This window comes from Callorhinchus milii, unplaced genomic scaffold (assembly GCF_018977255.1).
Source record: "Callorhinchus milii isolate IMCB2004 unplaced genomic scaffold, IMCB_Cmil_1.0 Scaffold5, whole genome shotgun sequence".
NCBI classification, from domain to species: domain Eukaryota; kingdom Metazoa; phylum Chordata; class Chondrichthyes; order Chimaeriformes; family Callorhinchidae; genus Callorhinchus; species Callorhinchus milii.
Window position 1 is genome coordinate 3,009,988 of NW_024704746.1, and position 24,368 is coordinate 3,034,355.

At 40.7% G+C, this 24,368-nt stretch overlaps 1 protein-coding gene across 3 annotated transcripts in view; it reads left to right on the forward strand.

Moving 5' to 3' along the window:
* Nucleotides 1–958: 958 nt before the first annotated feature.
* The window catches only part of ankrd13c (ankyrin repeat domain 13C), a 34,246-nt gene continuing 10,836 nt past the window's right edge, over nt 959–24,368 (forward strand). The window contains exons 1-3 of one of the 3 annotated variants that reach the window (XM_007909441.2): nt 959–1,513; nt 5,093–5,134; nt 18,701–18,805. In XM_007909441.2, the coding sequence (XP_007907632.1) occupies nt 1,189–1,513; nt 5,093–5,134; nt 18,701–18,805 (472 nt within the window). In that variant the 5' untranslated portion in view covers nt 959–1,188. Of the gene's footprint in view, nt 1,514–5,092; nt 5,135–14,311; nt 14,426–18,700; nt 18,806–24,368 lie in introns of those variants that run through there. The other 2 variants (XM_042335805.1, XM_007909442.2) reach the window with 2 other exon arrangements.

Here is a 24,368-nt window from a genome sequence, read left to right on the forward strand (position 1 = left end):
CACGTCATTCGCGCGCGGCGCCTCCAAAAAAACAACCCGCCCGATTGGGAGTGAAAACCGCCCCCCAATCCCGCCCACCGCCAGTTGACGGTTGGGAGGGAGGAGGCGGGGCCTGTTGCCAGGGCGACGGCGCCACGCGACAATCGGGCGTCACAACTGACAGTATGAAGTGGAGGGGGGGGGGGAGGGGGGGGAGAGGAGAGAGGGAGATCGGAGCCAAACATCGCCAGAGTTGTTTTTTTTCTTCTTTCCCCCCCTCCCTCCCCCTTTCCCTTCTTCCAAGTTGGGGGCGTGCGCGCGCACGAGGCGGACGGCTCGAGATTTCGGGGTTTCTCTTGGATCTGATAAGATTATCTATTTTTAAAGAAATCTCGCGATAACTCGCGAGCGAGAGAGGCGGAGAGAGAGCGCGCGCGAGAGCGACTCACTGCGCAGGCGCTAGTCCTAGAGAGCCAGCCAGAGAGACTCACTGCGTAGGTGCTCGTCACGGAGAGCGCGAGAGAGCGCGAGTGAGACTTATTGCGCAGGCGCAAATCACAGCGCGCGAGTGAGACTTACTGCGCAGGCGCAAGTCAGAGCGCGCGAGTGAGACTTCCTGCGCAGGCGCAAGTCACAGAGAGCACGAGAGAGCGCGAGTGAGACTTCCTGCGCAGGCGCAAGTCACACAACAGCGCGCTCATCACCGAAACCTCGCGATACTTGGGAGAGGGCCGGGGGGGGGGGAAGAGAGAGAGAGGGTCAAACAAAATGGCGGCGGTTTGAAGTGCACTCGGCTGGGAGGGGGACATTGCCGAATGAGATAGTGGCGCCAGACGACTCTACCGGACGCTCCGGTTCACTTGCACTCCGGCTTTATTTAACGTTTACTGCACAAAACTTTCTCGTTTTTTTTGAAAGGAAAACAATACTCTAAATCCATTTTTTTTTACCTCAAAGCATCCCCTTTTCCTTCACCCCCTTCTCCCCTCCCTCCCTCCCTCCCTCCGTAGGCCGCGAGTGGGTTTCCTCCCCCCCTTACTGTCTAATTCCTATGTTACCGCAGCCTCCCAGCCCCGTGTTTGACTGGCGCTACATGTCGTTGTGCGGCGGTGGTGGCTGTCGAGGTGCTAACGTCGTCGAGCTCCGAGTTTGCCCGAGGTCCCAGGCGGCCTCAACGCCGCCGCCGTCGCCCCCATCACCACCATCAACATGACAGGAGAGAAGGCGGAGAGGGTCGCCAACTGCCGCTCGGTGCGCAGGGAGCACAGGCTGAGCAAAGAGGAGGCCGAGACGGAGCAGGACGAGGAGGCGGGCAGGACTAAAAACCGAACCAAGCTCTTCCCCAACCACAAGCTGATCAAGAGCCCGTCGCAGCCACAGCCGCAGCAGCTGCAGAGCAGCCCGGCCTTCGGCACCGACGCGCCCCCCGCCAGGAGCGAGGATTTCCCGGTGCACGAGTGCGTCTTCAAAGGCGATATCCGCAGGTTGTCGTCTTTGATAAGGACTCGCAACATAGCTCAGAAAGATCTCCACGGTGAGTGAGTCAGTCCCGAGTGTGTCTGGTGGACCTACATGAAGCTCGCGTCTGTCTGTCTGTCTCTGTCTGTCTGCGTCTGTCTGTCTGTGTCTGTCTCTGTCAGATGGATGGAAAAGCAACTCCTGTATGTATCCCCAGCCTCCTGCTTCAGTGAAGCAATGGAGCTTTTCTCCTGGTTATTCTGTCCACGACAATTCATCCCCAAATTCATCCCCTCTCCCTTCCTCCCGTTCGCCTGGTCAAATTCACACTAATGTAAAGGGCTGGAACTCTCATCCCCCAAAAGGCTGTAGACGCTGATCTCTTGAAGACTGTGGTGGATAGGACATTTGTTAGGTCAAGCGTATTAAGGGATACCGGGTAATTGGACTTGTGGTACAGATCAGCCCTGATCCTATAGATGGTGGAACAGGCTCGAGGGGCTGAATGGCCTACTCCTGTTTCTATACGCGCCTCGCTGTAAATGGGACCCTGTTGGCATCCGAATAGCTATCGCGTTTGCCAGTATAAGAACATTCATATTGGTTTTGCTCGGTTTGTTTTGTAAAGGCACTTGAGTCATGTAAGATGTTTTGTATTAGTTCACGTTGTTGTCGGCGTGTGTGTGTGTGTATAGGCGCCATTCTGTTGATGGGACCATTGACGGTTGGTGTCCTGGGACTCGAATACAAATGTGAAGGCCAAACTTGTTGCATCTAATCGACTTGTGTTTTTCATTCCTTTGGGATTTTTTTTTATCCTTGTTAATAATTAGCTTGGTTATTTTTTAAAAAACCTTGGATGGCCATTCTTGATAGGTACTGTATTTTTTTTTGTTGATTTATTATCAACAAAGTTATCACCTCACCCCAAATTCATAAAATTGACTCCTTCCCAGTAGAAGGAAAATGAAAATAAAAATGCTTGCGGGGAGAGAGAAAGAGAGGAAAAAAATGTGGAAAAAATTAAAGACACATGCTAACATAGTCCCAACATTTTCCAGATATAACTGTAAACTTCAAAGGCGCTATATACCTGTTGAACTTCAGAATTAACACACTTTTTTCAAAGCTAATTAAAAGGCTTACTGTATGTGGTCCATATAGATCAATAGATGGTGTACTGCAACTGGCATAAAGGAAAATGGTTTGGCAACGACTATGACAAGCGAGACTGCTTTCAATTAATTATACTTTGATGTTTTAAAGTAGAACATTATTTAATCCTCAGTATTTCCAATCCATTCTCCAAATTGTACTGGTGGACGTAACACTGTGGGCATGTGTTTCGAATTTAAACAATGGCTTGGAATATTTGGTTGTAAGAAGTGTAACCACTTGAATAGTATTTTGAATCTTGTTGCAAAGGCAACCAGAACTAATTATGATTAGATACTACATTATCTATCTAGATAATACACTAATTAGATACATCCCATTGACTTTGATTATTAGTTGGGTAGGAGTGCGTGGAATTATAGTATTAACTCCTGATTGCCTGTCACGCCAAAGGAAAAGAACTCAGTGACAGGTTATCCAGAGTGGCGAGTTAGGCATATTATGAACACATAAACAAATAAATGTGGCCAGGATATTGACAGCATGATGACTTAATGTAGCATAGTGACAAGTTAAGCCAGGGTCGAGCTTTCAGGAGTTCACTGTACTTCAACCAACAACCTCATCTCCCAAGATGAAGGAGAGCCTAAATCCAGTTTGGATCAATCTGTCTTGAAAATGTCTTGTTCTTTGCATTGTCTATTCTATTTAGAGAATGATGTATTTTTTCCTAAATACAGTTTTGACTTTTTTTGAAAAAGTGAACAAATTCAGTGCACTACAGTATTTTCCCACGAGTTAAGACTTGAGGAATTTCCTCCTTCTCATCCCCAAAGGGTACTGTGATTTATTTTTTGAAAAGATGATATGATCTTGTGTCCCGCCTAAGTGGGGAAGTCATTTTTTTTCTTGGGGGAGCCATGTAAACTGATGAATCTATAATCTTCCATATAGTATCCAGGTATGTTTTTAATCTATAGAACACAAAAATGGTTTGATTTGTTCTGAGAAGCACTGAATCGATTTTTGAGCATGAACCCACTGAATAAACATAGTGATAAGTGATCTGGTGGTGCATTTGTAAATGTTCAGAACAGGGGGAACTGAGAGCAAATTGGGAGTTTTCACTGACATTCATCTAAACTAAATAACCAAACTAAAGTAACTAATTCATCGATCATTGTCATTAATAGAGTAAAAATCAATTTTAATATTCTTAGTTATTAGCTGATGCTATCTACTCAGCATTTTTCTAGATATCAGTGAAATAGGGTAAAATGTTGATCGACATATCGAACTGCGAATACACATTTTGGGAAATTTTTCATTTGCAGTATTGCGCACACAAGCATTTTACAGCTTCCTCCAGCAATCCAAAAAGAACAATGAAAGATATTGCATTTGACGTAGTCTTTTTCTCCACAGTGTATATTGGTGCTTAACTTTGATTATTTTCTAGCAGCCTGATGCTGAGATTCATTTTAGTCCAAAGAGATCAGAGGCTTGAATTTCCACCTCTTCGTAGCCTGTAAAACCAATTCACTTTTAATTCAGAAGCTGTTTTTAAGAGTTGCGAAAAAGTTGTTTCCAAATTAAGACTGAATTTTGCTCATTTCTATACAATGCTAAATTTAAAACAAAATAGGTGATACATCAGGCCTCTGTTACTTTGCTGGCATTTGCATTGTATAATGCTTGCATGTTTGCAGTTGTTTTTAATCTATTCAGTTCAATGCAAGTGTTAGTCACAAGTGGTAGTTGTGACTATTTATATTTGTATCTTTATTAAAAAAGTATGTGGAGAATCACTGCTAACCATCAACATTCCCAGTATGGAAAAGTAATATTGGTCCTAATTAAAATCCAGATTTACAGAAACTGAACCCAGTTTTATAATAATAATAATCCTTATTTGATATAGCTCCTTATCACATTGTTGAGACATCGCAAAGAGCTTCACACAATATTAAAATTAATTGGCTTTATATTTTCTGGGCGAAACATAGCAGCAAATTACGCACTGATTGAGAGACCAATTTTTTTTGCCCAACATGTGCCTTGGAAAAGTCTGAGTACTGTCTCGTTTGTGTCTTGCAGTCATTTAATTAAACAAAAACATTTGATTAGAAGAACACCCTTTCAAAAGGATGTTTTTTGTTTAAAGTCAAGGTGGGTACTTTTGTGAGCTGAGGATTGGCGTGCAATGTGAAGTACCTAGTTTTGTTTGAGGGTTTTGCAACCATTATAATTTTTTTTCAATTAACTTTTTTCAGTTACCATTACCATTACTGGAACTGCAGATTCCAATTTGTGTAATATACTTATTTCAATGAAAAGATCAGTGGACTATCTTGAAAATTGCCATTTAAAGTGTAGAATAAGAAAAGGATCTTTGTCACTGTTCTGCCACATTTAATTAGGTCTAATTTTCCATTAGGAAAATCACAAATAACCAGACAATTTGGTAATGTAACTGATGCGTGTAATACTAGTTCTGTGATTAGATGGTTTGAATCTCTGTGTATTTCATCTTTTTTAGGAAACACACCTTTACATCTTGCTGTGATGCTTGGACACAAAGGTGAGTACTTTTGACAGCTCTGAAAGCCTCAAGCTGTACTCTTATTGTGATTCTTTCTATTTTTAGTTCTCCACAGAGTGCTCCAATCTAAACACAGCTGTCAAACTCTCATTGCTGAATTATTAGGATGTAACTTACTAAAAGCTGTTTGCTGCTTCACTTTATTAGGGTGTCACTAAAAGCTGTTCTCTGCTCCACTGCAATGTAAGTTGCAGCCATACCTATTTATTTTGATAACTGCATACTTGTAAGGATTGTTTGCATGTATTATTATAAATATTGTAATATAAAGTTTGTCTGCGCCTGCAATAAACCTCTCCAGTTGCAGAACTGTTTAATAGGGTGGCTACTAGCATGTGATTTGCAAAATGCCGAAAGTATCAAAGTTTTTTTGTGTGCAAGTGAGACTCCTTAGGAATAACGTGACTATCTAAAGAGGAGTATATTGTGTAGTTAAAGAATGAATTAAGGATGAATTCGTAGGACTGCTCTTTTAACCACATGTGACTCGTGAAGATTTGATTGTGGAAAATATATAACATTTGGTATGTTCTATCAAAATGCTTTTAGTACAATTGAGCAGGATTAAAGAAGGTATCTGAACATTACTCTGTGACAGTGCTCCTCTTAGTAAGTACAGTATCTTGATGCATTCAATACAGTTTCCTTTTGCATATTCTAACCTGGAATATAACATTTTGGGGGAATTTTGATTGCTAAACAAAAAAAATGCACAAACATTCTGTGTTTAAGTTTCTAAGTTGAAAAAAACAACCTGCAATTATAATGCACCCTTCACTTAGGATCATGTCTCACAGTGCTGCTGGTGAACATGTGCTATACCAAGATGTACTATAACTAGGACAGGCTGTATAATGTGTATTCATGCAAATTACATATATTGTTTCATAAATTTATTTAGAAGTTGAGGGATTTATTTTATTACTGTCTCTTAAAATTCTTTTGCAATACGAGTTAGTATTTTTGGAAGCAACACTGCTTGTTTTGGAAAATTTGGTGGACAAATGATATGCCTTTAGGCATAATTGTACATTCAGAGTTCCTGATACTTTGTTGGACTCATGCAATTGGGTATTTTTACAGAAGCTATGATTAGTGCATATTGTTCGTCAAACAAAGCAGAAATAAAACTTTTTTTTGAAAGTTCACGGTAATTTGATTCTAAGGGGACGAGTTTATGCACAACTCGAATTAATACATTGTATTCTGTTGATTTTGGTTACGGATGTTTTATCTACAAAGTTATAGATGTGCTTCCTGAATGTTCAGAATTTTAAGTGGTGAATAGGGACTCCTGAGTAACAAAACGGAATACTTTGGCACCCAGTGTTCATACTGAACATTAACAAGTCAGGTGTTACTGTTACAACACTAAACTTCTACGTTCTTTGAGCATAGGAACAGGACTAAGCCATTCAGCCCCTCAAGGCCCATTCCGTCATCCTATAAGATCATAGCTGATCTGTACCTCAAATCCAATCCAATGGGGCCCTTGCCTCATAACCCTTGATACCCTGACTTAACAAATATCTATCCACTTCAGTTTTGAAAGCTTGAATGGATCCAGGATCTAAGTTCCGGAGAGTAGCTTTTAACCACTTTTCCTCACTCTGGAACACTATCCCAAAATGATCCCACGTCACACTCTTTGCTTCCAGAACCTTTCTAAAAATGTATTACTTTGACCATACGATAGTCATCTAGTCCTCCTAACCCATTTCCCCGTCCTTACTCAGGCTTCCACTCTTCTGTAAAGCCCTCTAAGCCACTGTGTTACATAATAATAATAATCCTTGCATATGATACAGTGCCTTATCATGTGTTTGAGACATCTCAAAGCACCGAATGTACTATAAAGTGAATTGACTGTTTTGTGGGCGAAATGCGGCAGCCAATTGTGCACAGTACGTGAAAGATGCTTTGGGAGTTGGAAGTCCTATAGATCGGGTGGGGCTGTGAATTCTCCTTGCTTTTTTCTGTATAGGAATTGGGAGCTCCATATTGCTCAATTTCCCTGACATATACACATTCTCACTGATTCTGTAGAGAAAAAGGCTTTAACGTGCACAGTCGTTTCTTTAAAATGTAATCCTGTCTCAAATCCTACTTTTTCGCAGACAGGCTACTTCCTCTGCATTCCCCACTCCCCCCCCCCCCCCCCTTGGTGTCCCAACACTGTCACTGTAAAACGCTCCGAGGTGTTATTTTACATGATGGTGCTGAAACACTGCCAGTTGTTGGTTAATTCTCGTATTTGATATAGCGCCTCATCATGTCATTGAGGTGTCTCAAAGCGCTTCACAAAATATACTGTAAAGTGTACGGTCTGTGTTTTGTGGGCAAAATGTGGCAGCCAATTGCACACACAGTATTGCTGATACAAGATGTAATAAGTGATTTCCCAGGAGTATGCAATAATATCCCCAACATTGTCTTGATTTATTCTATTAACAGTATGGACAGAAGTAGCATTGCCACAGATATAATGAGCTAAAATTGCTTCTGCTTGTTCAAATTTTCTGTTACTATAATCCCTTCCTTTCATATTGAGTTAATGGTTCCTAACTAGTACTTGGTTGTAGTTCAGATTTATTTTTTTTTGCATTTGCTTGTTACTCCATTTTGTTAATTTACAATACTCTGATTTTGGTCACCTTTAGATTTTACAAAGGGATTGCAAATGGATTTATAATATAGTTTGAGCAGACTAGAACAAAATACAGTGTTGACACTTTTGTGGTTTAAAGGTTTTGGCTGAGAATTTGAATTTGATCTGCAGTGTTAACATTTTACCTCTATGCCTATTCATGTATGGACTGACTGACGGAATTACTGGCATTATTGAAATAAGGTACTGCTTTTGCAGCTGATAATTTTAGTCATTCTTTCTATCTGATGGAAGGAGAATGAAGAATAGTAATGGAAATAAATGGTTCTAAATTTTCTGAGCTGTATTAATCTAAGTTTTGCATGAGTTATTACAATTGACAAATCTACTGCATTGCACCTTGGTGGTTTAATATTCTGGGTTATTAATTTACCTCGAATAATTAGGCTGAGGTGTTTGATTGTTCAATCAGGAATTTATGTTGTGATGTTTAACTATCAAAATCTATACTGGTATCTGAATCTACACATCAAAGGTTCCATTGTGAGTGAAGTTATCTGCTAATGACGATTGGGAATCTCTGTTGGAATAATGACTCGTGATCATTGATTGAACTATTTACATGGACGATATTTAATTGGTGCCAGATTATCTTTTTAAATATGGTACGAGTGACAGACCCAAAAAGCATCAGGCTTTTGAACATTGAGAGATTGCTTGATCTAGCTATCTTTTGTGGAGGTTATTTTTAAAGAGCTTTTAACATTAAAGACTGAATTCCAGTTAGAAAATTGGTTTTGCATTTCAAAGCACAACATGGATGCTATAGATGTATATTTATGCACTCTTTTGTGCATAACAGCCATACAATAATATAGTAAAGTGCTAAAAGTAACAGGCAGAAGTGAATTAAAGGATACACTGAACTGTTGGGATCTGAGCGAGATGAAGTAGAATTCCAGTTCAATGGTTATAGGAAATCCATCATCCACAGTCACATACCAGTAACTGCATTTTGTGACCTTTTAAGTAGTATGTGAATTCTATGATCAGTGAAGCACTCGAGGAATATTAATAGGTGATACCGATACTGAGTGCAATCGCCTGCCATGTTCATCTGCAAAATACACACTCACTACAATTTAGAGTGAATCCTATGAAGTGCTTTATTTCCTCCGATATGGAATATTAAGTGTAAGATTTATTTACTGGAGTTATGGTAGTAAACTCACAATTATTGCTAAAGTGTGAGGTTAGGATTTTCTTTGCACAGTTAATGTATCAAGATGTAGAAGCATTATCACAAGTAGCTCTTGAAACCAAATCAGTTGCGTCATTTAAAAGGGAATAACATAAGCATATGAGGAATGAAGATAAGAGGTTTGTATAGTGAAACCGGGAAATGGATTAGACCTTATCTCTCCACTGTGGAGAGATAACCTCCTGTGTTTAGATTTCTAATACTGTATTATTTTCATGTGGCTGTAATGTGGACCACATAGCAGATAGCCAAAATGTGACTATTTTTACATAATTAATTGTAAAATATTTAGCAAAAGCATTCCAAATTGATTTTACAAACTCTGGCTTATTATTTTATTTCTGATTATTGTAGCGGGGACACTTGTCATCAGAATTGTGAAGAAGGAAGAATTTGTTTTTTTAAAAAAACTGCAAGGTTTCATTAGATTGTGTTCTGATATGGGTACTTGTAAGAATTAAGCTGCCATGTCTATGACCTGTTTTGTTCATGACTTGAATGGCCTGTGTTGTGCATCCGTATCTTGTGACAAACATACACAGCTGCAACAAAAAATGTGTGCACAATTTTTAGCTTACCTAGTTATGAATTGTATGATCCATTGTTTTGCATTTTTGCTCAGACTGCCGGACTGCTATCTGAAGAAATCAATATAGAAATAAACTGGATTTGCTTATTGATGTGTTTTCAGTATTAAAACCCTTGAATGCTATATTTCTTTTGCCTCTTGTGTTGAATATTGTTAATCATAATAAAACTTCGATATAGCGCTTTATTGTCTCACAAGTGAGAGGACTTGGGTTTGAGTCCCGGCCAGGGTGAAACGTTAGGCAACTTTACTTACTCTGCATGGCTCTGTTTACTAGCAGTAAGTAGGAACCTGGTTGTTAGTCGATTTGTGGATCAGTTTTTTGTGGGGTAATAATTCCTTTAAAATAATAATAATAATGTGGTCACTCAATCCAGGACTGTTTGGGAGATAACTGCTGAGTGCAATTGGCTGCTGTGTTTTGCCTACAAAATATACAGTCAATTAATTTTACACTATATTGTGTAAAGCGCTTTAAGACATGTTAGAGACATGATAAGGCGCTATATCAAATTTAAGTATTATTATTATCATCACGTTGTTGAGACAAAAAACTGTTTTTGTCAGTTTATAATCTGCCCTGGAAGTTAATATTTTCAGGAGAACATATTTTGCAGGTCAAGTGTTTGTTTTTATTTTGCAACTAGGAAATTATCAAAGATAGAGTGAAGAGATGAGACCTGCAATGTGTTTTTTATTACGTGCAGTTTGACAACTTGTCTTTCACATAGCATAATGTCTCAATGTTTTTATCTAAGACATTGCACAGAGCAAAGTGGAAAGGATTTTAAGATGAAAGAATAACAAAAGATGGTTTTAAGAAGGATTTTGAAGGTGTGAGCGAAGTTGTGAGGCAAAGGGATTTTGCAAGTTGCAGAGAGAGTTGCAGGTGGGTGGGGCGGAGGGGGTGTGGGATAGTGCTTGAAAGCTTAGCCCCCGATAGAGAAGGTGAGAGACTTGCAGCAGGCTGAGTTGAAGGGGTAGATTTGTTTTCCTTATGATATTTTTCTTTGAAATTATATGAAGCGTACTGCATATTAAGACCTTTCACCTGTAAACAGACTGGCTCCCATGTGCCTCGCTTATCAATATCAGTCCCTGAACCCTCATAAATGAGCTTCAACTGAGCTCAAGCCTGAAGTGTGAGCTCAAGCCTGAAGTGTGAGCTCAAGCCTGAAGTGTGAGCTCAAGCCTGAATTGGAACTTGAACCCACAGCCCTCATCTAAGGATTTCAGATGACTTCCTAAACTAAGGAGTGTAGCTCAAGCGGTTGTAATTAACATGAATCTCAAAGTGAGATTATTGCTTAGAAATAACTCATGTCACACATTTTATTTTAAATAAATGCTGCAATCTTGGTTGGAGTTAGATTTTTGTGGGATTTTCTGAGTGATGAAGTCACAGATACAACTTTTAAATTCTGGGATGGGCTACTGTGTTCCACATGAGCACCGCGTGTATTGTTGCTGAATCTTTCAACACTCCTCAAGAAGTTTTCTTTGGTTTTATGTTGCAATTAGTTGCTGAGAGGACCTAACTGAGGACAGTTGTGAAATTTATGCATACTATTCAATGTAGAAAGGAATATTTACACATTAGTGTGACATGAAACTTGGCTTGTTAAATCTGTACCCAGGGCTATTTGTATGGTAGCTCTAACAGGCTAATTTTAGTTTATATGAAGTACCTGTGCTCTTGTCTCTTCACTTAGGTATATTGCTGTTTTTATTTTGCCAGCCTCACCTGTGGAATGAATGAAAACTAACCAATGATTCTCACTGCCTGAAAGGTTGTTGGAGCCAGATTCGATAGTAACTTTCAAAAGAGAATTGGATATGTACTTGAAAAGGAAACATTTGCAGGGCTATGGGATAAGAGCCGAGGAGTGGGGCAAGTGATGGGCTGAATGGCGCGATTCTACAGTGTTTGAGTCATTCAGTAATACGTTGGCCTTTGGACCCAAACGTTTTGAGTTAAAGATCTGTCAGCATTAGTTTTTCCTGGTGTCTTAGCCAGCAGCTGGGCAGAGAGCCATTGGTCATTGACTTCATGGCTGTTTGTGGGACCTTGCTGTGTGCAGAATGGCTTTCGTATTTGCCTAGAACAAAGGTAATTGTACCGAGATCAGTTGATGCAAAATCATGCCTACATTATGCAATTAACCTCCCTGTATGCAAAAATTGGTGCATTGTGTATACTGTGTACATAGATTTTTTTAAACAATCCCAAAACTTGTCAGTTGAAGTTCTGATGGTCGAAACGTGTCAGTCGATTAGTCCTTTTAGGATTTATGCATTTTTTGGAGGTTCTCTAAAAAGTCGACCTTTTCTTTCCTAATCTAATTGATAACAACGACTTGCATTTACATAGCACCACTCACGCATGGTAGAGTACTAGAGCACTTCACAGTGGTGCAGCACAATGCCGAGCCAGAGGTGGGGGGAGGTTTCCGTAGGCACAGTCGAAAAGGAAGGTCTTCAGGCGCGTCCTGAAGATGAGGAAGGAGGGAGCTATTACTGAGTGATTGAGGGAGAATGTTCCAGAGTTTCGGGGTGTAGAGGCTAAAAGTGCGGCCACTGAATGTGGAATAGAAGACAAGAGGAGGCCGGAGCCGGTTGAGCGGAGACATAGGGTAATGGATTGGGGGAGCAAGCAGGTCGGAGAGGTAGATTGGTCCCACGGCATGGAGGGATTTGAAGATGACTTCAGCTTGCCTTTATGTTTTCATGCTCTGATGCCTCCATTGTAACAGACTGCTAGTTCGGGTTCAGCACTGCTCCAAATGAAAATGAAACCAGAATGATTTTTAAACCAATATCCAATTACTTCTGAAAATGTTCTTCAAGAATTTGAAGGGGGGAGAATTGAATAAACGTATAAAGATCTGTCCTGTAAGGACTACTTGAGAACAATGATGCTAAAATGATTCCTTTGATATAGGGCTTTTTCAATAAGCAACCTGGCTAGAATTTCACTGAATGACAATTGCTGATGCGTTTTTGCTAAGTAAAATCTATATGCATTTCATTATATGCCTTGAAATCAATAACACCTTTTCATCAACGTGTCAGGAAATTCATGGCTTCTGTGAGCAGCCTTTTCTCTTTTGGTAAATCTGGAATCTTGTGTTTCATCGGCTCCAGCTTGTATTATCCTCAGCTAGCATTATCTTTAAGATTTATACCCACAAAGGGTTTGAAATCGAACACAATATTTTAATAGGTTATGTTGGTATGCGTACATTAGAGAAGACATTCTTACCTTTTGGGAGAGCACAGTCTTGGGATTATAATAATTGTTACTTTTATCTTTAAAAAATAAATTATCTTTATACAGAGGGTGGCAGGACTGTGACTCTCTGCCTATCAACTTTTTTGATAGATGCTTGAAACAGGCATTTAATAATAATCTTTACATTTGATATAGTGCTTTATCACATCTTTTGAGACGTCTCCAGCGCCTTGGGAGGTCCTCCCGATGTGAAAGGCGCTATACAAATGTAATTTTGTTGTCTCGACGCGTTTCAGATTTCATTTAACAAAATACATATAGATTTTACTTAAGCGAAAATGCATTAGCCGATCAGGGAAATTCTGAACACGCCGTCTTATTGAATCAATATCAAGTAGTCCTTATTACGCATGCTTGCATTGTTTTTAGAGTGGATTTTAGAGCGAACGGAGAGAGGGATTAGGCTACACGGCCTCTATGGAGAAAAAAATCAATATAGACTTTATGGGTTGTTTAGGCTGTTCCTTGCTGACATTCTCTGAATGAGTTGCTACTTGTAATCTTGTTGTAAAGAAAGATTCTCAATCTGCTTATAAACTCAGTTACTTCCTTGTATTACCACACATGGGCGTCCATTATTTTCCTTATTGTAATAATCCTTTTCAAGATATTACACATTAAAATCTTTCCTGCAGACTGCACGGTTTTAATTCCGTACAGGTATAGAATGTGTAAAATAGAATGTGTGGCTTTTTTTAAAAAAAAGAAATCAACCTCTGATGGGTTTCCAATCATTTTCAAGTTTTTTAAATGTTCACTGTAAATTGTAGCAAACACAGCGATAAACTAGTAAGTTACAGGTGGAAGACCTTTCTAACAGTGCAAAACAAGAATAGGCTTTGTAGGAACATTGATTGGTGTAACAGGAAGGGCCAGCATTCTGCTTTCTGGCTACGCTTTTGCTTATCGTTTTTTGGAGGTAGCACTGGGCTGGAATATTGTATTACGCAAAACAGCAGATAAAATCAGATCCAGCAGAGCAGGGCGTCTCATAAACCCACCTACCATGCAGCTGCCTTTCCAGGTATGCACTTTCAAGAGCATATGTTACTACTCTGATGTTTATCTGTATATATTCTCGACCTTCGGTCTAATCACATTTACAAACTGCCCTCTGTACTGTACTACCTACGCAGAGAGAGAGAGGGGAGAGGGGTAGCAGGATTGTATTTAGGCGGTTTCAGTTCTACCCAATGACTACTTAAAACACGTTGGCACTACCTACCAGTTCAGAAAGGTCAGGAGCATGTCCCAAGGTGCTGTACTGTCAGATTTGGACCAAGCACGGGGTTCGGATCTGGAGGGATGGAGGATAGGGGTAGGGGGATGACCGAAGGCGCGGTCAAAAAGGAGGGTCTTGAGACGTGGCTTGAAAGATGCAAGAGAGGAGGCAAAGGGACTGGGTTGTGTTTTAAAGGGTGGGGCAGGGTGGCAGAACACTTGAATGCCGATGGGCGGGCAGAGGAGGATTGATCCTGCTGAGCGGAGAGAGTGGGCCTTTGCTTCTGTTGTTTTTGATGGTAGGTGGTGCCGTCAAGATTTTCATGTGTGTGTGGGTTTCACTTGTGCATAGCTTTCAAGTCTAGAGACAGTATGAGGGCTGTATGAGGGCTGTGGAGATTCGTGGAATGTATTGCCTCTAGTTTGACGCTGCATTATGTATGTCCAAAGTAGCATTGAGCCACAGACTCCGTGTAATAAAGCAGGATTACTAAAGGATTAGAAGTGAATATAAAAAGGGAGCCTTGTGTAACACGCATTAATGCCGCACACTGGCTAACGTATTACTACTTTTTCAATACTTTTACTGTCTGCCGGATAACTGATGAGGAAACTCTGAGGCTTGGGGCAACAGCTGCTGGAAAGCGGTACCCAGATTCCGAGTTCGTGAACACGAGTTCGTATATCTGATGCCTCCAATCCATCGTGATTGGCTTGCAGAGGAACAAGCAGTTGCTGCTTAAGCTCCGCACCGTTGCTCAAAGTCAATGATGTGTGAAGGGATGCACACAAACTGAGAGATTTAAGCTTGTTGACCAAAGGTATGGTTGAAGAGCTATGTTTTTAGGAGGTTTTTGAAGGTAGAAAGAGAGATAAGAATGCAACGAAGTTTTGGGAAATTTCCAGAGGGTGGTGAGATGATGTGACTCGAATACCATTAGTGAAGTAGAGAGAGTGGAGAATATTTACGTCTGTAGAAGATTGTATGGATAAATTCTGGGTGTGATTGTAGAGAGATTTGAAATAATAGGGCAAGTGTCCCAACCTGATTGGAGATTCTGGGAGCTGGCAGGGTTTGGTGAGGAGTGACCTGGGTGTGAGATGACTCCGGATGGGAGATGACTCCGGGTGCAGAATTCAGAATCGTTTGTGGCTTCTGCAGGCGGAGTGGGTGGAGCGAGGATAGAATCCTCTAGGTGACAAAGACATGGAAAATAGGAACAGGATTCAGACTCTCTAGCCTGTTCTGCCATTCTGTAAGATCATGGCTGATCTGTACCTCAATCCAATTCCCTCCTTTGCCCCAAATCTCTTGAAACTCAGACCTAACACGAACCTATCCACGTCGGTCTTGAAAATATGAATGGATCCAGCATTCACAGCCTTTTGATTTCCACTACCCTTTGTGTTAAAACAACTGCCACCTAATTTCATTCCTAAATGGCTTAGTTTTAATTTTAAGATGATGGCCCCTTATTCTGGATTCCCCCACCAGAGGAAATAGTTTCTCTGTAAATGGCCAAGGTTTTCAGCAGCAGTGGGGGTGAAGTAGGAGTTGTAAGCAAGCAGTATTTTCCTCTTGGTTGCGTTGAACAGAAGTCATTGAAGTGTTTAATCAATGATATTGATTTTTCTTTACTGCTGATGTCGACACTCAGTGCAACAAAATAAGGTTCCACTTTTTGAAAAAAAAAGTTATTGCCTACTGATATTTTTTGTGGGTCTTTATGGAATTGCCCAGATACTGAATTACCAAAGTGCGCTTCCCCACACCCGTAATGGCAAATTTCCTCACTCCACACGTCTCTGTTTCCCTAGCAGTAAGTAGGAACCCGGTTGTTAGTGGATTGCTTTCTGAGGGTAATAATCCCTTCAAACAAAAGATAATAGTTTACAGTATTTTCTGTAACATGCTTTGTGACGTCTTGAAGACGTGATAAGACGCTATATCAAATGTAAGGATTATGATTTATATTAAAATCCTAAAGTGAAAGCTTGATGTAAATGTATTAGTAAAACAACATGACTGATTTTGATTAAACAAATGACTTAATTTTATAAAATCTACTGGTCAAGTAATGTTATTAAAGCAAAGTAAGATTCTATGACGATGAGTAATTTCAAAAAGACTTATTACCTTTAAGGTGTTTTGGGACATTTCAATTTTATTAGGTTTTTATCAAATGCATGTACAGTATTTATTTTGTTGTCCTGATACCTAATCTGTAGAATAATTGCTTTCATGGTCAATAAGATTCTGGTTACTGCCTGTAATTACAGATTTTCTGTTTTATAAAAGTGTGTGTGTGGTGGTGGGGCGGGGGGGGGGAATGGGGGGGATAGATTGCAGGGTGCATTCTTTCATAGCACATTTTACATAGCAATACTTCAAAGGTGGACCAAATAGAACATGCTTCAAAATGGACCCGGCTTCAAAGCATCTAAAGGCTGCTAAGTGTTGTGGATCCATCCAGTTTTACTTTGAGATAGAATTCAAAGCAGAAACGCTAAATTGCTGCAGAGCACCAGAGATGGAGCAAAAAACCTGATCAGCTAGTTATAAACTAGCGTTGGCAAATATCAGGCTGGCTGCCTGCCAAGTTTGGGAAGGAGCAGAGATGAGGTGTCCATGTGTGTGTTTGTTGGTGTGTGGGTGTGTGTAAGAGCTTGACAGAATTTTAATTAACCTTTAAAATAGTGTTTTGCGTTCCATCCGATTGTCTCTGTTTTGCAAACTCCACCACAATGCTGTTATTTTGAAAATGATTAAAATGTTTGGCAGCAGATCTCAGTTAAATAGCTTTTACTTTACACGTCAAAAACGTCTTGTTCAATGCCTCTTAATTTGGAGCGTTGCTGTTTGCATATTCTGCGACTACTTCGTTTGAATGCGCTCTTCTCAATTGCACTGTTCACAAATGAATCCCAATGCTTTGCTGCCCACGCTCATGATCCTGTTACCATAAAGAATTTGGTTTGGGCACCTCAGTGACATTCACATAGTGTTGAAATGTAAGCATTCAGACATGTTATAGTTTTCTAAAATATCCATTGAGCAAAATGTGTACCTGGTTGGTTAAAATGGATATTTTTACGTTCCATCCAATTTCCAGCAGCACAAAATGGTGTGTGTGTGTGTGTGTGTTAATTGTGGGAAAGCCAAACTGAATTGAGAAATATGTCTTGTTTTATTCAGCTTTCATTGTATTTGGGATGTGCTCCTGACGTGAAATACACTTTACAAATGTAACGATGTTGTATTTATACTATGGCTAATAATCCTTGCATTTGATATAGCGCCTTATCGCATCTTTGAGACGTCTCAAAGTGCTTCACAGAATATATTGTAAAGGGAATTGACTGTATATTTTGTGGATAAAACGCGGCAGCCAATTGTGCAAAACAGTCGTGGATTGAGTGACCAAATTATTATTTTTTTCAAAACAATTGAAGGGATTATTAGCTGTGGAACAAGGAGCCTATCAACTAACAACCAATTTAATGCTAGTAAACAGAGTTGAGAGTCCTTCTGTGTACATTTTCTCTAAACCAATTTGGTAGGGATTCCCCAAGTTGTCTCTTCTTTCCTCGCCCCTCTAAAATTGTGGAGAGAGTGCACTAACACGGATGTGAATATTTTTGAGGCAATGATCCATTTTAAGCATTTTTTAAAAAAATCCCAGTTTTAATCCATCAAACTGGTTATTCATAAACGCGGAAAGAAGGCTTGTGTTGAAGTTGAAAAATGAATCATTTTTGTTTTAATGGAATTTCTGAACCTGAAGGTTGCTTTTTTGAAGTAAAACTGGTGCTTAAAAGAAAGTCAATTCAACATGACTCACGATGACTTTTTTTAATCAAGAAAGGGAATGTGCTGGAAATGCACAGGAGGTTTGATCTGCATTGGAAAGAGAGAGACTGTTTAATGTTTTAGGTGTGATTCATAGTCAGAACTGAAATGTTGGGCCACAGAAGATTCTTTTTATAATCATAATAATCCTTGCATTTGATATAGCGCCTTATCACACCGTTGAAACGTCTCAAAGTGCTTCACAGGATATATTGTAAAGTGAATTAACTGTATTTTATGGGCAAAACAATTGCGGCAACCAATTGTGCACAGCAGTGCCCCACAAACAGCTGTGGATTGAGTAACCAGATTTTCTTTAGCCCTGAAAATTCACCTTTTTCAGACGCTGATTGACCTGCTGTGCATTTTGCATTTCTGGAGTTTCTTTTACTTATTTCCGATTTCCAGCCCACAACTTTCTTTCGTTTGGCATTGCCACATACCCACGCAGATTAAATTCTTGGAAGACTGCAGTTTCCTTTTGTGTAAACCCACGCTGTTGCAAACCCACGCCTCTCTCAAGATCACTGACCCTTCAGTGTTGCTAAGTAACGCTGAAACATTTATTAATCCAAGCTACCCTCGCTAAAATGACAAACAGTGTCATTTTTTCCGATGATTCATCCTATTTTGAAGTGTTAAAATGTTGGTGGTGAATTTGTGTAACTCAAATTTAATTGCAGATTATAATAGTTCCTTTTTTTTATCCTGTTTTTCCATGCAGAATGTGCCCATCTGCTTCTTGCTCACAACGCTTTGGTAAAGGTGAAAAATGCTCAGGGATGGAGCCCGCTGGCAGAAGCCATCAGCTATGGAGACCGACAAATGAGTAAGGCAGTGTGTTTCCTTCTTCCTGCTTCAACAAGGGCTACAATAAATTAATATTGTGTTACAGTTATTCCATGGGTTATACTGTTGGTCATCACCCCTTATTTTAGTTTCCAATCCTCCCTGCTTGGCGCAATGGTTTTCCAGTGAAACCTCCACCCCTCCTGATCCCAACCCTTTGCTCTTTGACCCTGACTGTCCAGCACCTTGGGAAGGACGTGAAGGGTGCTGTGTAAATGTTATTTGTTGTTGTTGGCCTCGTACGTGAGCAATGGGAGTGAGGTACCAGGGAATACCCGGTTTCCCATAGAACCCAATAACATGGAAAGACGGTTCAAACATTCCAAAGTGTAGGGAAGTTATTATTCATTTGAAACAAAATATACATTTTGTGTACTGAACCAATATAGAGCTTTGCTAGAAATCCTGCAATCTACAGTTTATAATGTAAATCATAAATTTACATATCTACATAAATGTTTCTGATTTAATATCAGCCAATACTTGAGTGACGTGCAGTCTATGGCTTTGCTTGCAGTGGGGGTCTTGATCTTTGACATATCTTGGGATGCAATATATCAGCCAGGACGGTGGAAAACGAACTGGCTGGACCTTGGTCTTCATTCGTCTAGCAAATTCTTATGTTATGTTCTTATATCTAGAAGGAATGGGGAAAGAGCATTGGGATTGGCTTTGTCAAAGGACCAAACAACCAACGCTAATGCAATGGCCAAATAGGCTATTGTGTTGCGGATTTCTGTGATACTCTTAAATCTGTTGTGTACGCAACAACAACAACAACTTGCACTTATTTAGCAAACAGGGTAGCGTCTCAGAGCGCTTAACAGTGATGGATCCTGACTCCGAGCCGGGGGAGGTGGCCATAAGCACGGTCGAAGAGAAAAATTTTCAGGCGGGACTTGAAAGAGGGGAAAGATGAGGCAGCGTAGAGGGATTGAGGGAGAGTGTTCCAGAATTTGGGGGCGTTGTGGCTGAAAACCTGACCTCCGATGGTTGTACCTTTACTAAAAATGCATTGCGTAAGTGATTTGGAACATTATTTAGTGGTAAGGAGTGACCACGTTAATATTGTATCCAATTTTTATGATTCAAAGACGGAACTACCCTTCTTAGATCTGTTGAACAGTTGGGTAATTTATTGCATGTACCAATGGGTTTCATTGAATACATATGTTGTTTCAATATTTTGTACTACAGGCTTCAATAAGAACCATATTTGGAAGGAAAAAACCCCCAAAATGGCACAGATATTTTTAATGGAACAATATTCTCCATCTTCATTCGGAGTAGTCATAGAGATAAACAGAAAATAGGTTAGATGTAGACTGACTTTAATAATTAAAAATGTTAAGTGCTAAATTGTTGCTCTGCTCTGCAAATCTTTCTGGGGCAGATGGATTCAATTTTACATTCACATGAAGTTTTAATGCATATTCCCGATGGTTTCACTCTGTCGTCACTGTGGGACATGCTGCAGCAGTTATCTTAGATTATTTTGTTGAGCCTAAGTTGAATTAAATAAAACATGGCTTGAACTAAAGTAAAGTAAGTAGGAGGCATACCTCTTGCTCTGAGTGTGCTGAATTGCCACTTTTCTCCTTAAGACACTGACTCGTGGGGAGCTATAGTATTACAGGTTCTGGTTGTTCACTGGTGCCTTGTCCCAAGTGACTTTTCTCCCTATGAATGTAGTCTATATGGGCAGCCTATTTGGCTGTCCAGGTTATCCCAGCTCAGGCTGATTGTTTCCTCCGCTCCACACAACCATCACCTTTCATTCAGGATCCGAAGTGTGAAGCCCTGGTCTACACATTCAGCAGGATTCAATCCTGCAACTCTGCTCCTTTACAAAGCTGATTTGCACAAAGCCCTGATATTGAGTAAGGCTAAGCATTCGCTAAATATAGACTGACTGCTAGGCCAATTGACGTCTGAGATTAATCGGTATGAAATTCACCTTTGTGTAGAGGGAGGGGGAATATGAAGTGTCGTATTGTGTAACAGGTGGGTCCCTATACTTCAGGAGAATGGGGAGAGTGAGCTGACAAAGTGCCAGTAACGGGCTAGTGAACCCACCTTACAGATGTTTATCTCTTCTGTGCCCATTACCACATCATCTGGGTCCTAGGCACACCTTTTCTCTCTCTGGTCTGCCTGTTTTGTTGCAATTCCCTCCCTCCCCCTGTTTTGTCTTTTTAACACCTCTTTTCCCCACTTTTTTTGTTGCACACCCCCCTTTGGTTTGCATCATTAATACCCTTTTAACCCATCATCCCTGTCCTCTACCCCAATTTCCCCTTTGTCTTCCTTGCCCTGCCTCTCCCCTCTCTGCTAGTCCTTAAAAACCTCTCCCTCCCAACATGCCCCAGTTCTGACGAAGGGTTGTGGACCTGAAACGTTCACTCATTTTCCTTTCTCCATAGATCCTGCTGACCTGCTGAGTTTTCCCAGTGACTTCTGTGTTTGTTTCAGTTTTTTGCTTTTTGTTTACAGATGTTTTCTGATTCCTTCCAAACCCCCATCTTGATTCTTGCCTTTTCTTTTCAAAATACAACTAACTACAACAGCAAATGGCATTTACACACAGCACCTTTCGTGTCCGGAGGACGCCCAAGCTGCTGGACAGTCAGAGATTTGGGTAGGGGTATGTGGGTGGCCGATGGCACGGTCGAAGTGGATGGTCTTCTCAGACATGCCTTGATGGAGGCAAGGGAGGGAGCAAGGCGAAAGAACTGTGGGATGGGGTTCCAAAGGGTGGGGGCAGAGAGGCTGAAGGCTTGACCGCCAACACTTGTTGATTCTTGCTGTTCTGAAGGGGTTTATTTGCTATTCCTTTGAGTTATTTTGGTCCCTGAGTATTTCTTGGCAGCATCCAGTGCTGTCTCACTTCGACACCGCACCATACCCCTGGAATCTTTAGCAAGATCTTGTGACCATGTGTTCTCTCAACCCATGTCCCTGATATGCTGGCCTATTTCCTGTACCAACTGGGCTACCTGTGGTATCTGGAAACTTGCCTCAGCTTCTCTTGTTTATGCAAAGGAGAGGCACAAATGTTTCAGCAAAACTTAACCCCATCAAGAACCATATGTAAATAAAGAGATGTGGGCAGGAAACCTAATGGGACAGCAGACTTATAGAGAAAATAGCAATAACATGTAAAGAAATTCTTTATAACCAGGAGAAAATGGTTTTGAAAAATAACAGGTAAAGAAAGAGACCGAGAGATAAGACCACACTAAAAGGAATTTTTAAAGATCTTTTATTTTGCCTTTTCTCCTCCCACTTTCTTTAATCAATGATGTATCAATTTCTTGCATCAGTGATGTGTTAACAGTGGACCTGCAGCCAAGCTTTGCCAAGAATTGCAATGCCCGAAGCGACTCTTTCATGTTCCGCCGTTGGGTGTGCAAGAACCTGGCCTCTGGTGCATGGTTACAAAAGTCAGTGCGCTGAAGATTATTAGATCTAGCTTGTATTCTGCTACTCTGGTGGTGGAGTCCAGTGTTGTCTCTGCCCCCACCCTTTAGAACTGAACCCAACAGTCCCTTCGCTTCGCTCCCTCCCTTGCCTCCTTCCTTCAAAGCCCATTTCAAAACCCTCCTCGCGCCTTCGGTCACCCTCCCTGCCTTCCTGATCCCAACCTCCTCCTTGGGTCCAAATCTCTGCCTGTCAGGCGCCTTGGGACGTCCTCCCAACATGAAAACCGCTGTGTAATTTATTATGGCTGTTTCCATTTTTTTTATTCAGACATTAAAATTACAAAGTTTGGCGTATACTCTCATAATTCTCATAAATTCCGAGAAGTTTGTTCCTGCAGTTAATCTTTCCGGCAGAAATATCTAGAAGATGAAGCTTTATTGGGAAACATGTAGCTGCATTACTGACTTGTCTTGTCTAAAGTGGGTGGAATAATTTGCAGCAGATTTATGCAAGCAACAAGTACACATAGATTTACTAGTAGCAATGTGCTGACAGCTGTTTTGTTTGATCCCAGTCCAATTATAGCATCTAGCTCAGCAGTAGAGTACATCACAGAATTGGGTCTGTGTCAGCACTCCCCACTTTGCTAGCCTAGACTTTGTGCTTAAAGTCCAGGCTGAAATTCCAGAGTACAACTGGATAAGTGCTGCCTTATTGTCAGTGTCATGCTTGACATTGAACTGAGCTCCATTCTGCACATTCAGGTGGTTGTTAAAGATCCCATGACAGATCCGATTGGGAAAATGTAGGCAATATCTCCTGGTATGTTGATGATAATTAGCCATTATTATGGTAGGTTTGTAAATCTTTGGTTCCAATACTAGTTCTTAATTATTTAAACCTAGGTTGACAATTTAGAGATTGCAGAATTCTTAATGGGATAGATAACCTTCTTAAATACGTATTGGTTAATTTGAGCAAAGAATTTCTTGAATTAATGCATTTCTCATCGGATCACCTGCGGCTATGAAATAAGCATTCAAACAATATTATAAAAACTGCTATGTTTCTAAGTGTATTTGAGGTGTCTCAAAGACGTGATAAGGCTCTATATTTCTCCTGCAAAATATACGGTCAATTCACTTTACAGTATATTCCATGAAGTGCTTTCAGACGTCCAGAAGATGTGAAAAGCACTATGTCAAATGCAAGGAATATTATTATATCAAAGATTTATTGTTCGTATTAAAGAAATGTATATATGTAGGGAATGAGCCACCGGTGGAATAGGAAGGTATATGGTAACTAATTATTCTCGTCTGAATAATCAGTGGACCACTTTAGAATCAGTATTGATCTGATTTGGTATCTAATGACTTTTTGCCTCCTATCCTCCCTGGATTACTTGCAACATTCATTATGGATTGTGATTAAGATCTGTAACGATTGATGATCAATTTTTTTTGATGCATCAGTCTTCATACTTTCCTTTCAATGTGTAAGTATGTACAAATCTACTTTGCCTCTTCCAGTATAACTCCAGCTCCGCTAATGTTCTATCAGCTTATCTGGCAGACATCAGGGGCTGGATGAGTGCAAACTTCCTGCAGGTGAATGTGGACAAGACAGAAGCCATACTCCTTGGCTCCCGTCAACATTTTCACTCCTGCGGATCTGAACTCCTTAACATCCCTGGGTTCTCCATCACACTCACTGAACCAGTGCGCAATCTAGAGGTTCGATTCAACCCCCTACAGTCTGTCTTTCCTCCCCCACATACGGTCCTTGACGGTCCTTGACTAGAACTGCCTTCTTCCACCTCCGCCACATTGCCTGCCTCCGACCATACCTTACCCCAAATGCCGCCAAAACCCTTGTGCATTCATTTGTCACCTCCCGCTTGGATTGCTCCAACGTACGCTTTGTCTCCCCAGCTCCACTGTTCGAAAGATCCAGCTCATTCAGAACTCTGCTGCCCGCATACTTGCCTGGACAGAATCCACCAGTTCTGGCCCAGGCTCCACTGGCTCCCCATCACCGAACGGATTGACTTCAAGATCTTTGCACTTGTATTGAAATCCCTTCACTCTCTGACACCTCCCTACCTCTCTGACCTCCTT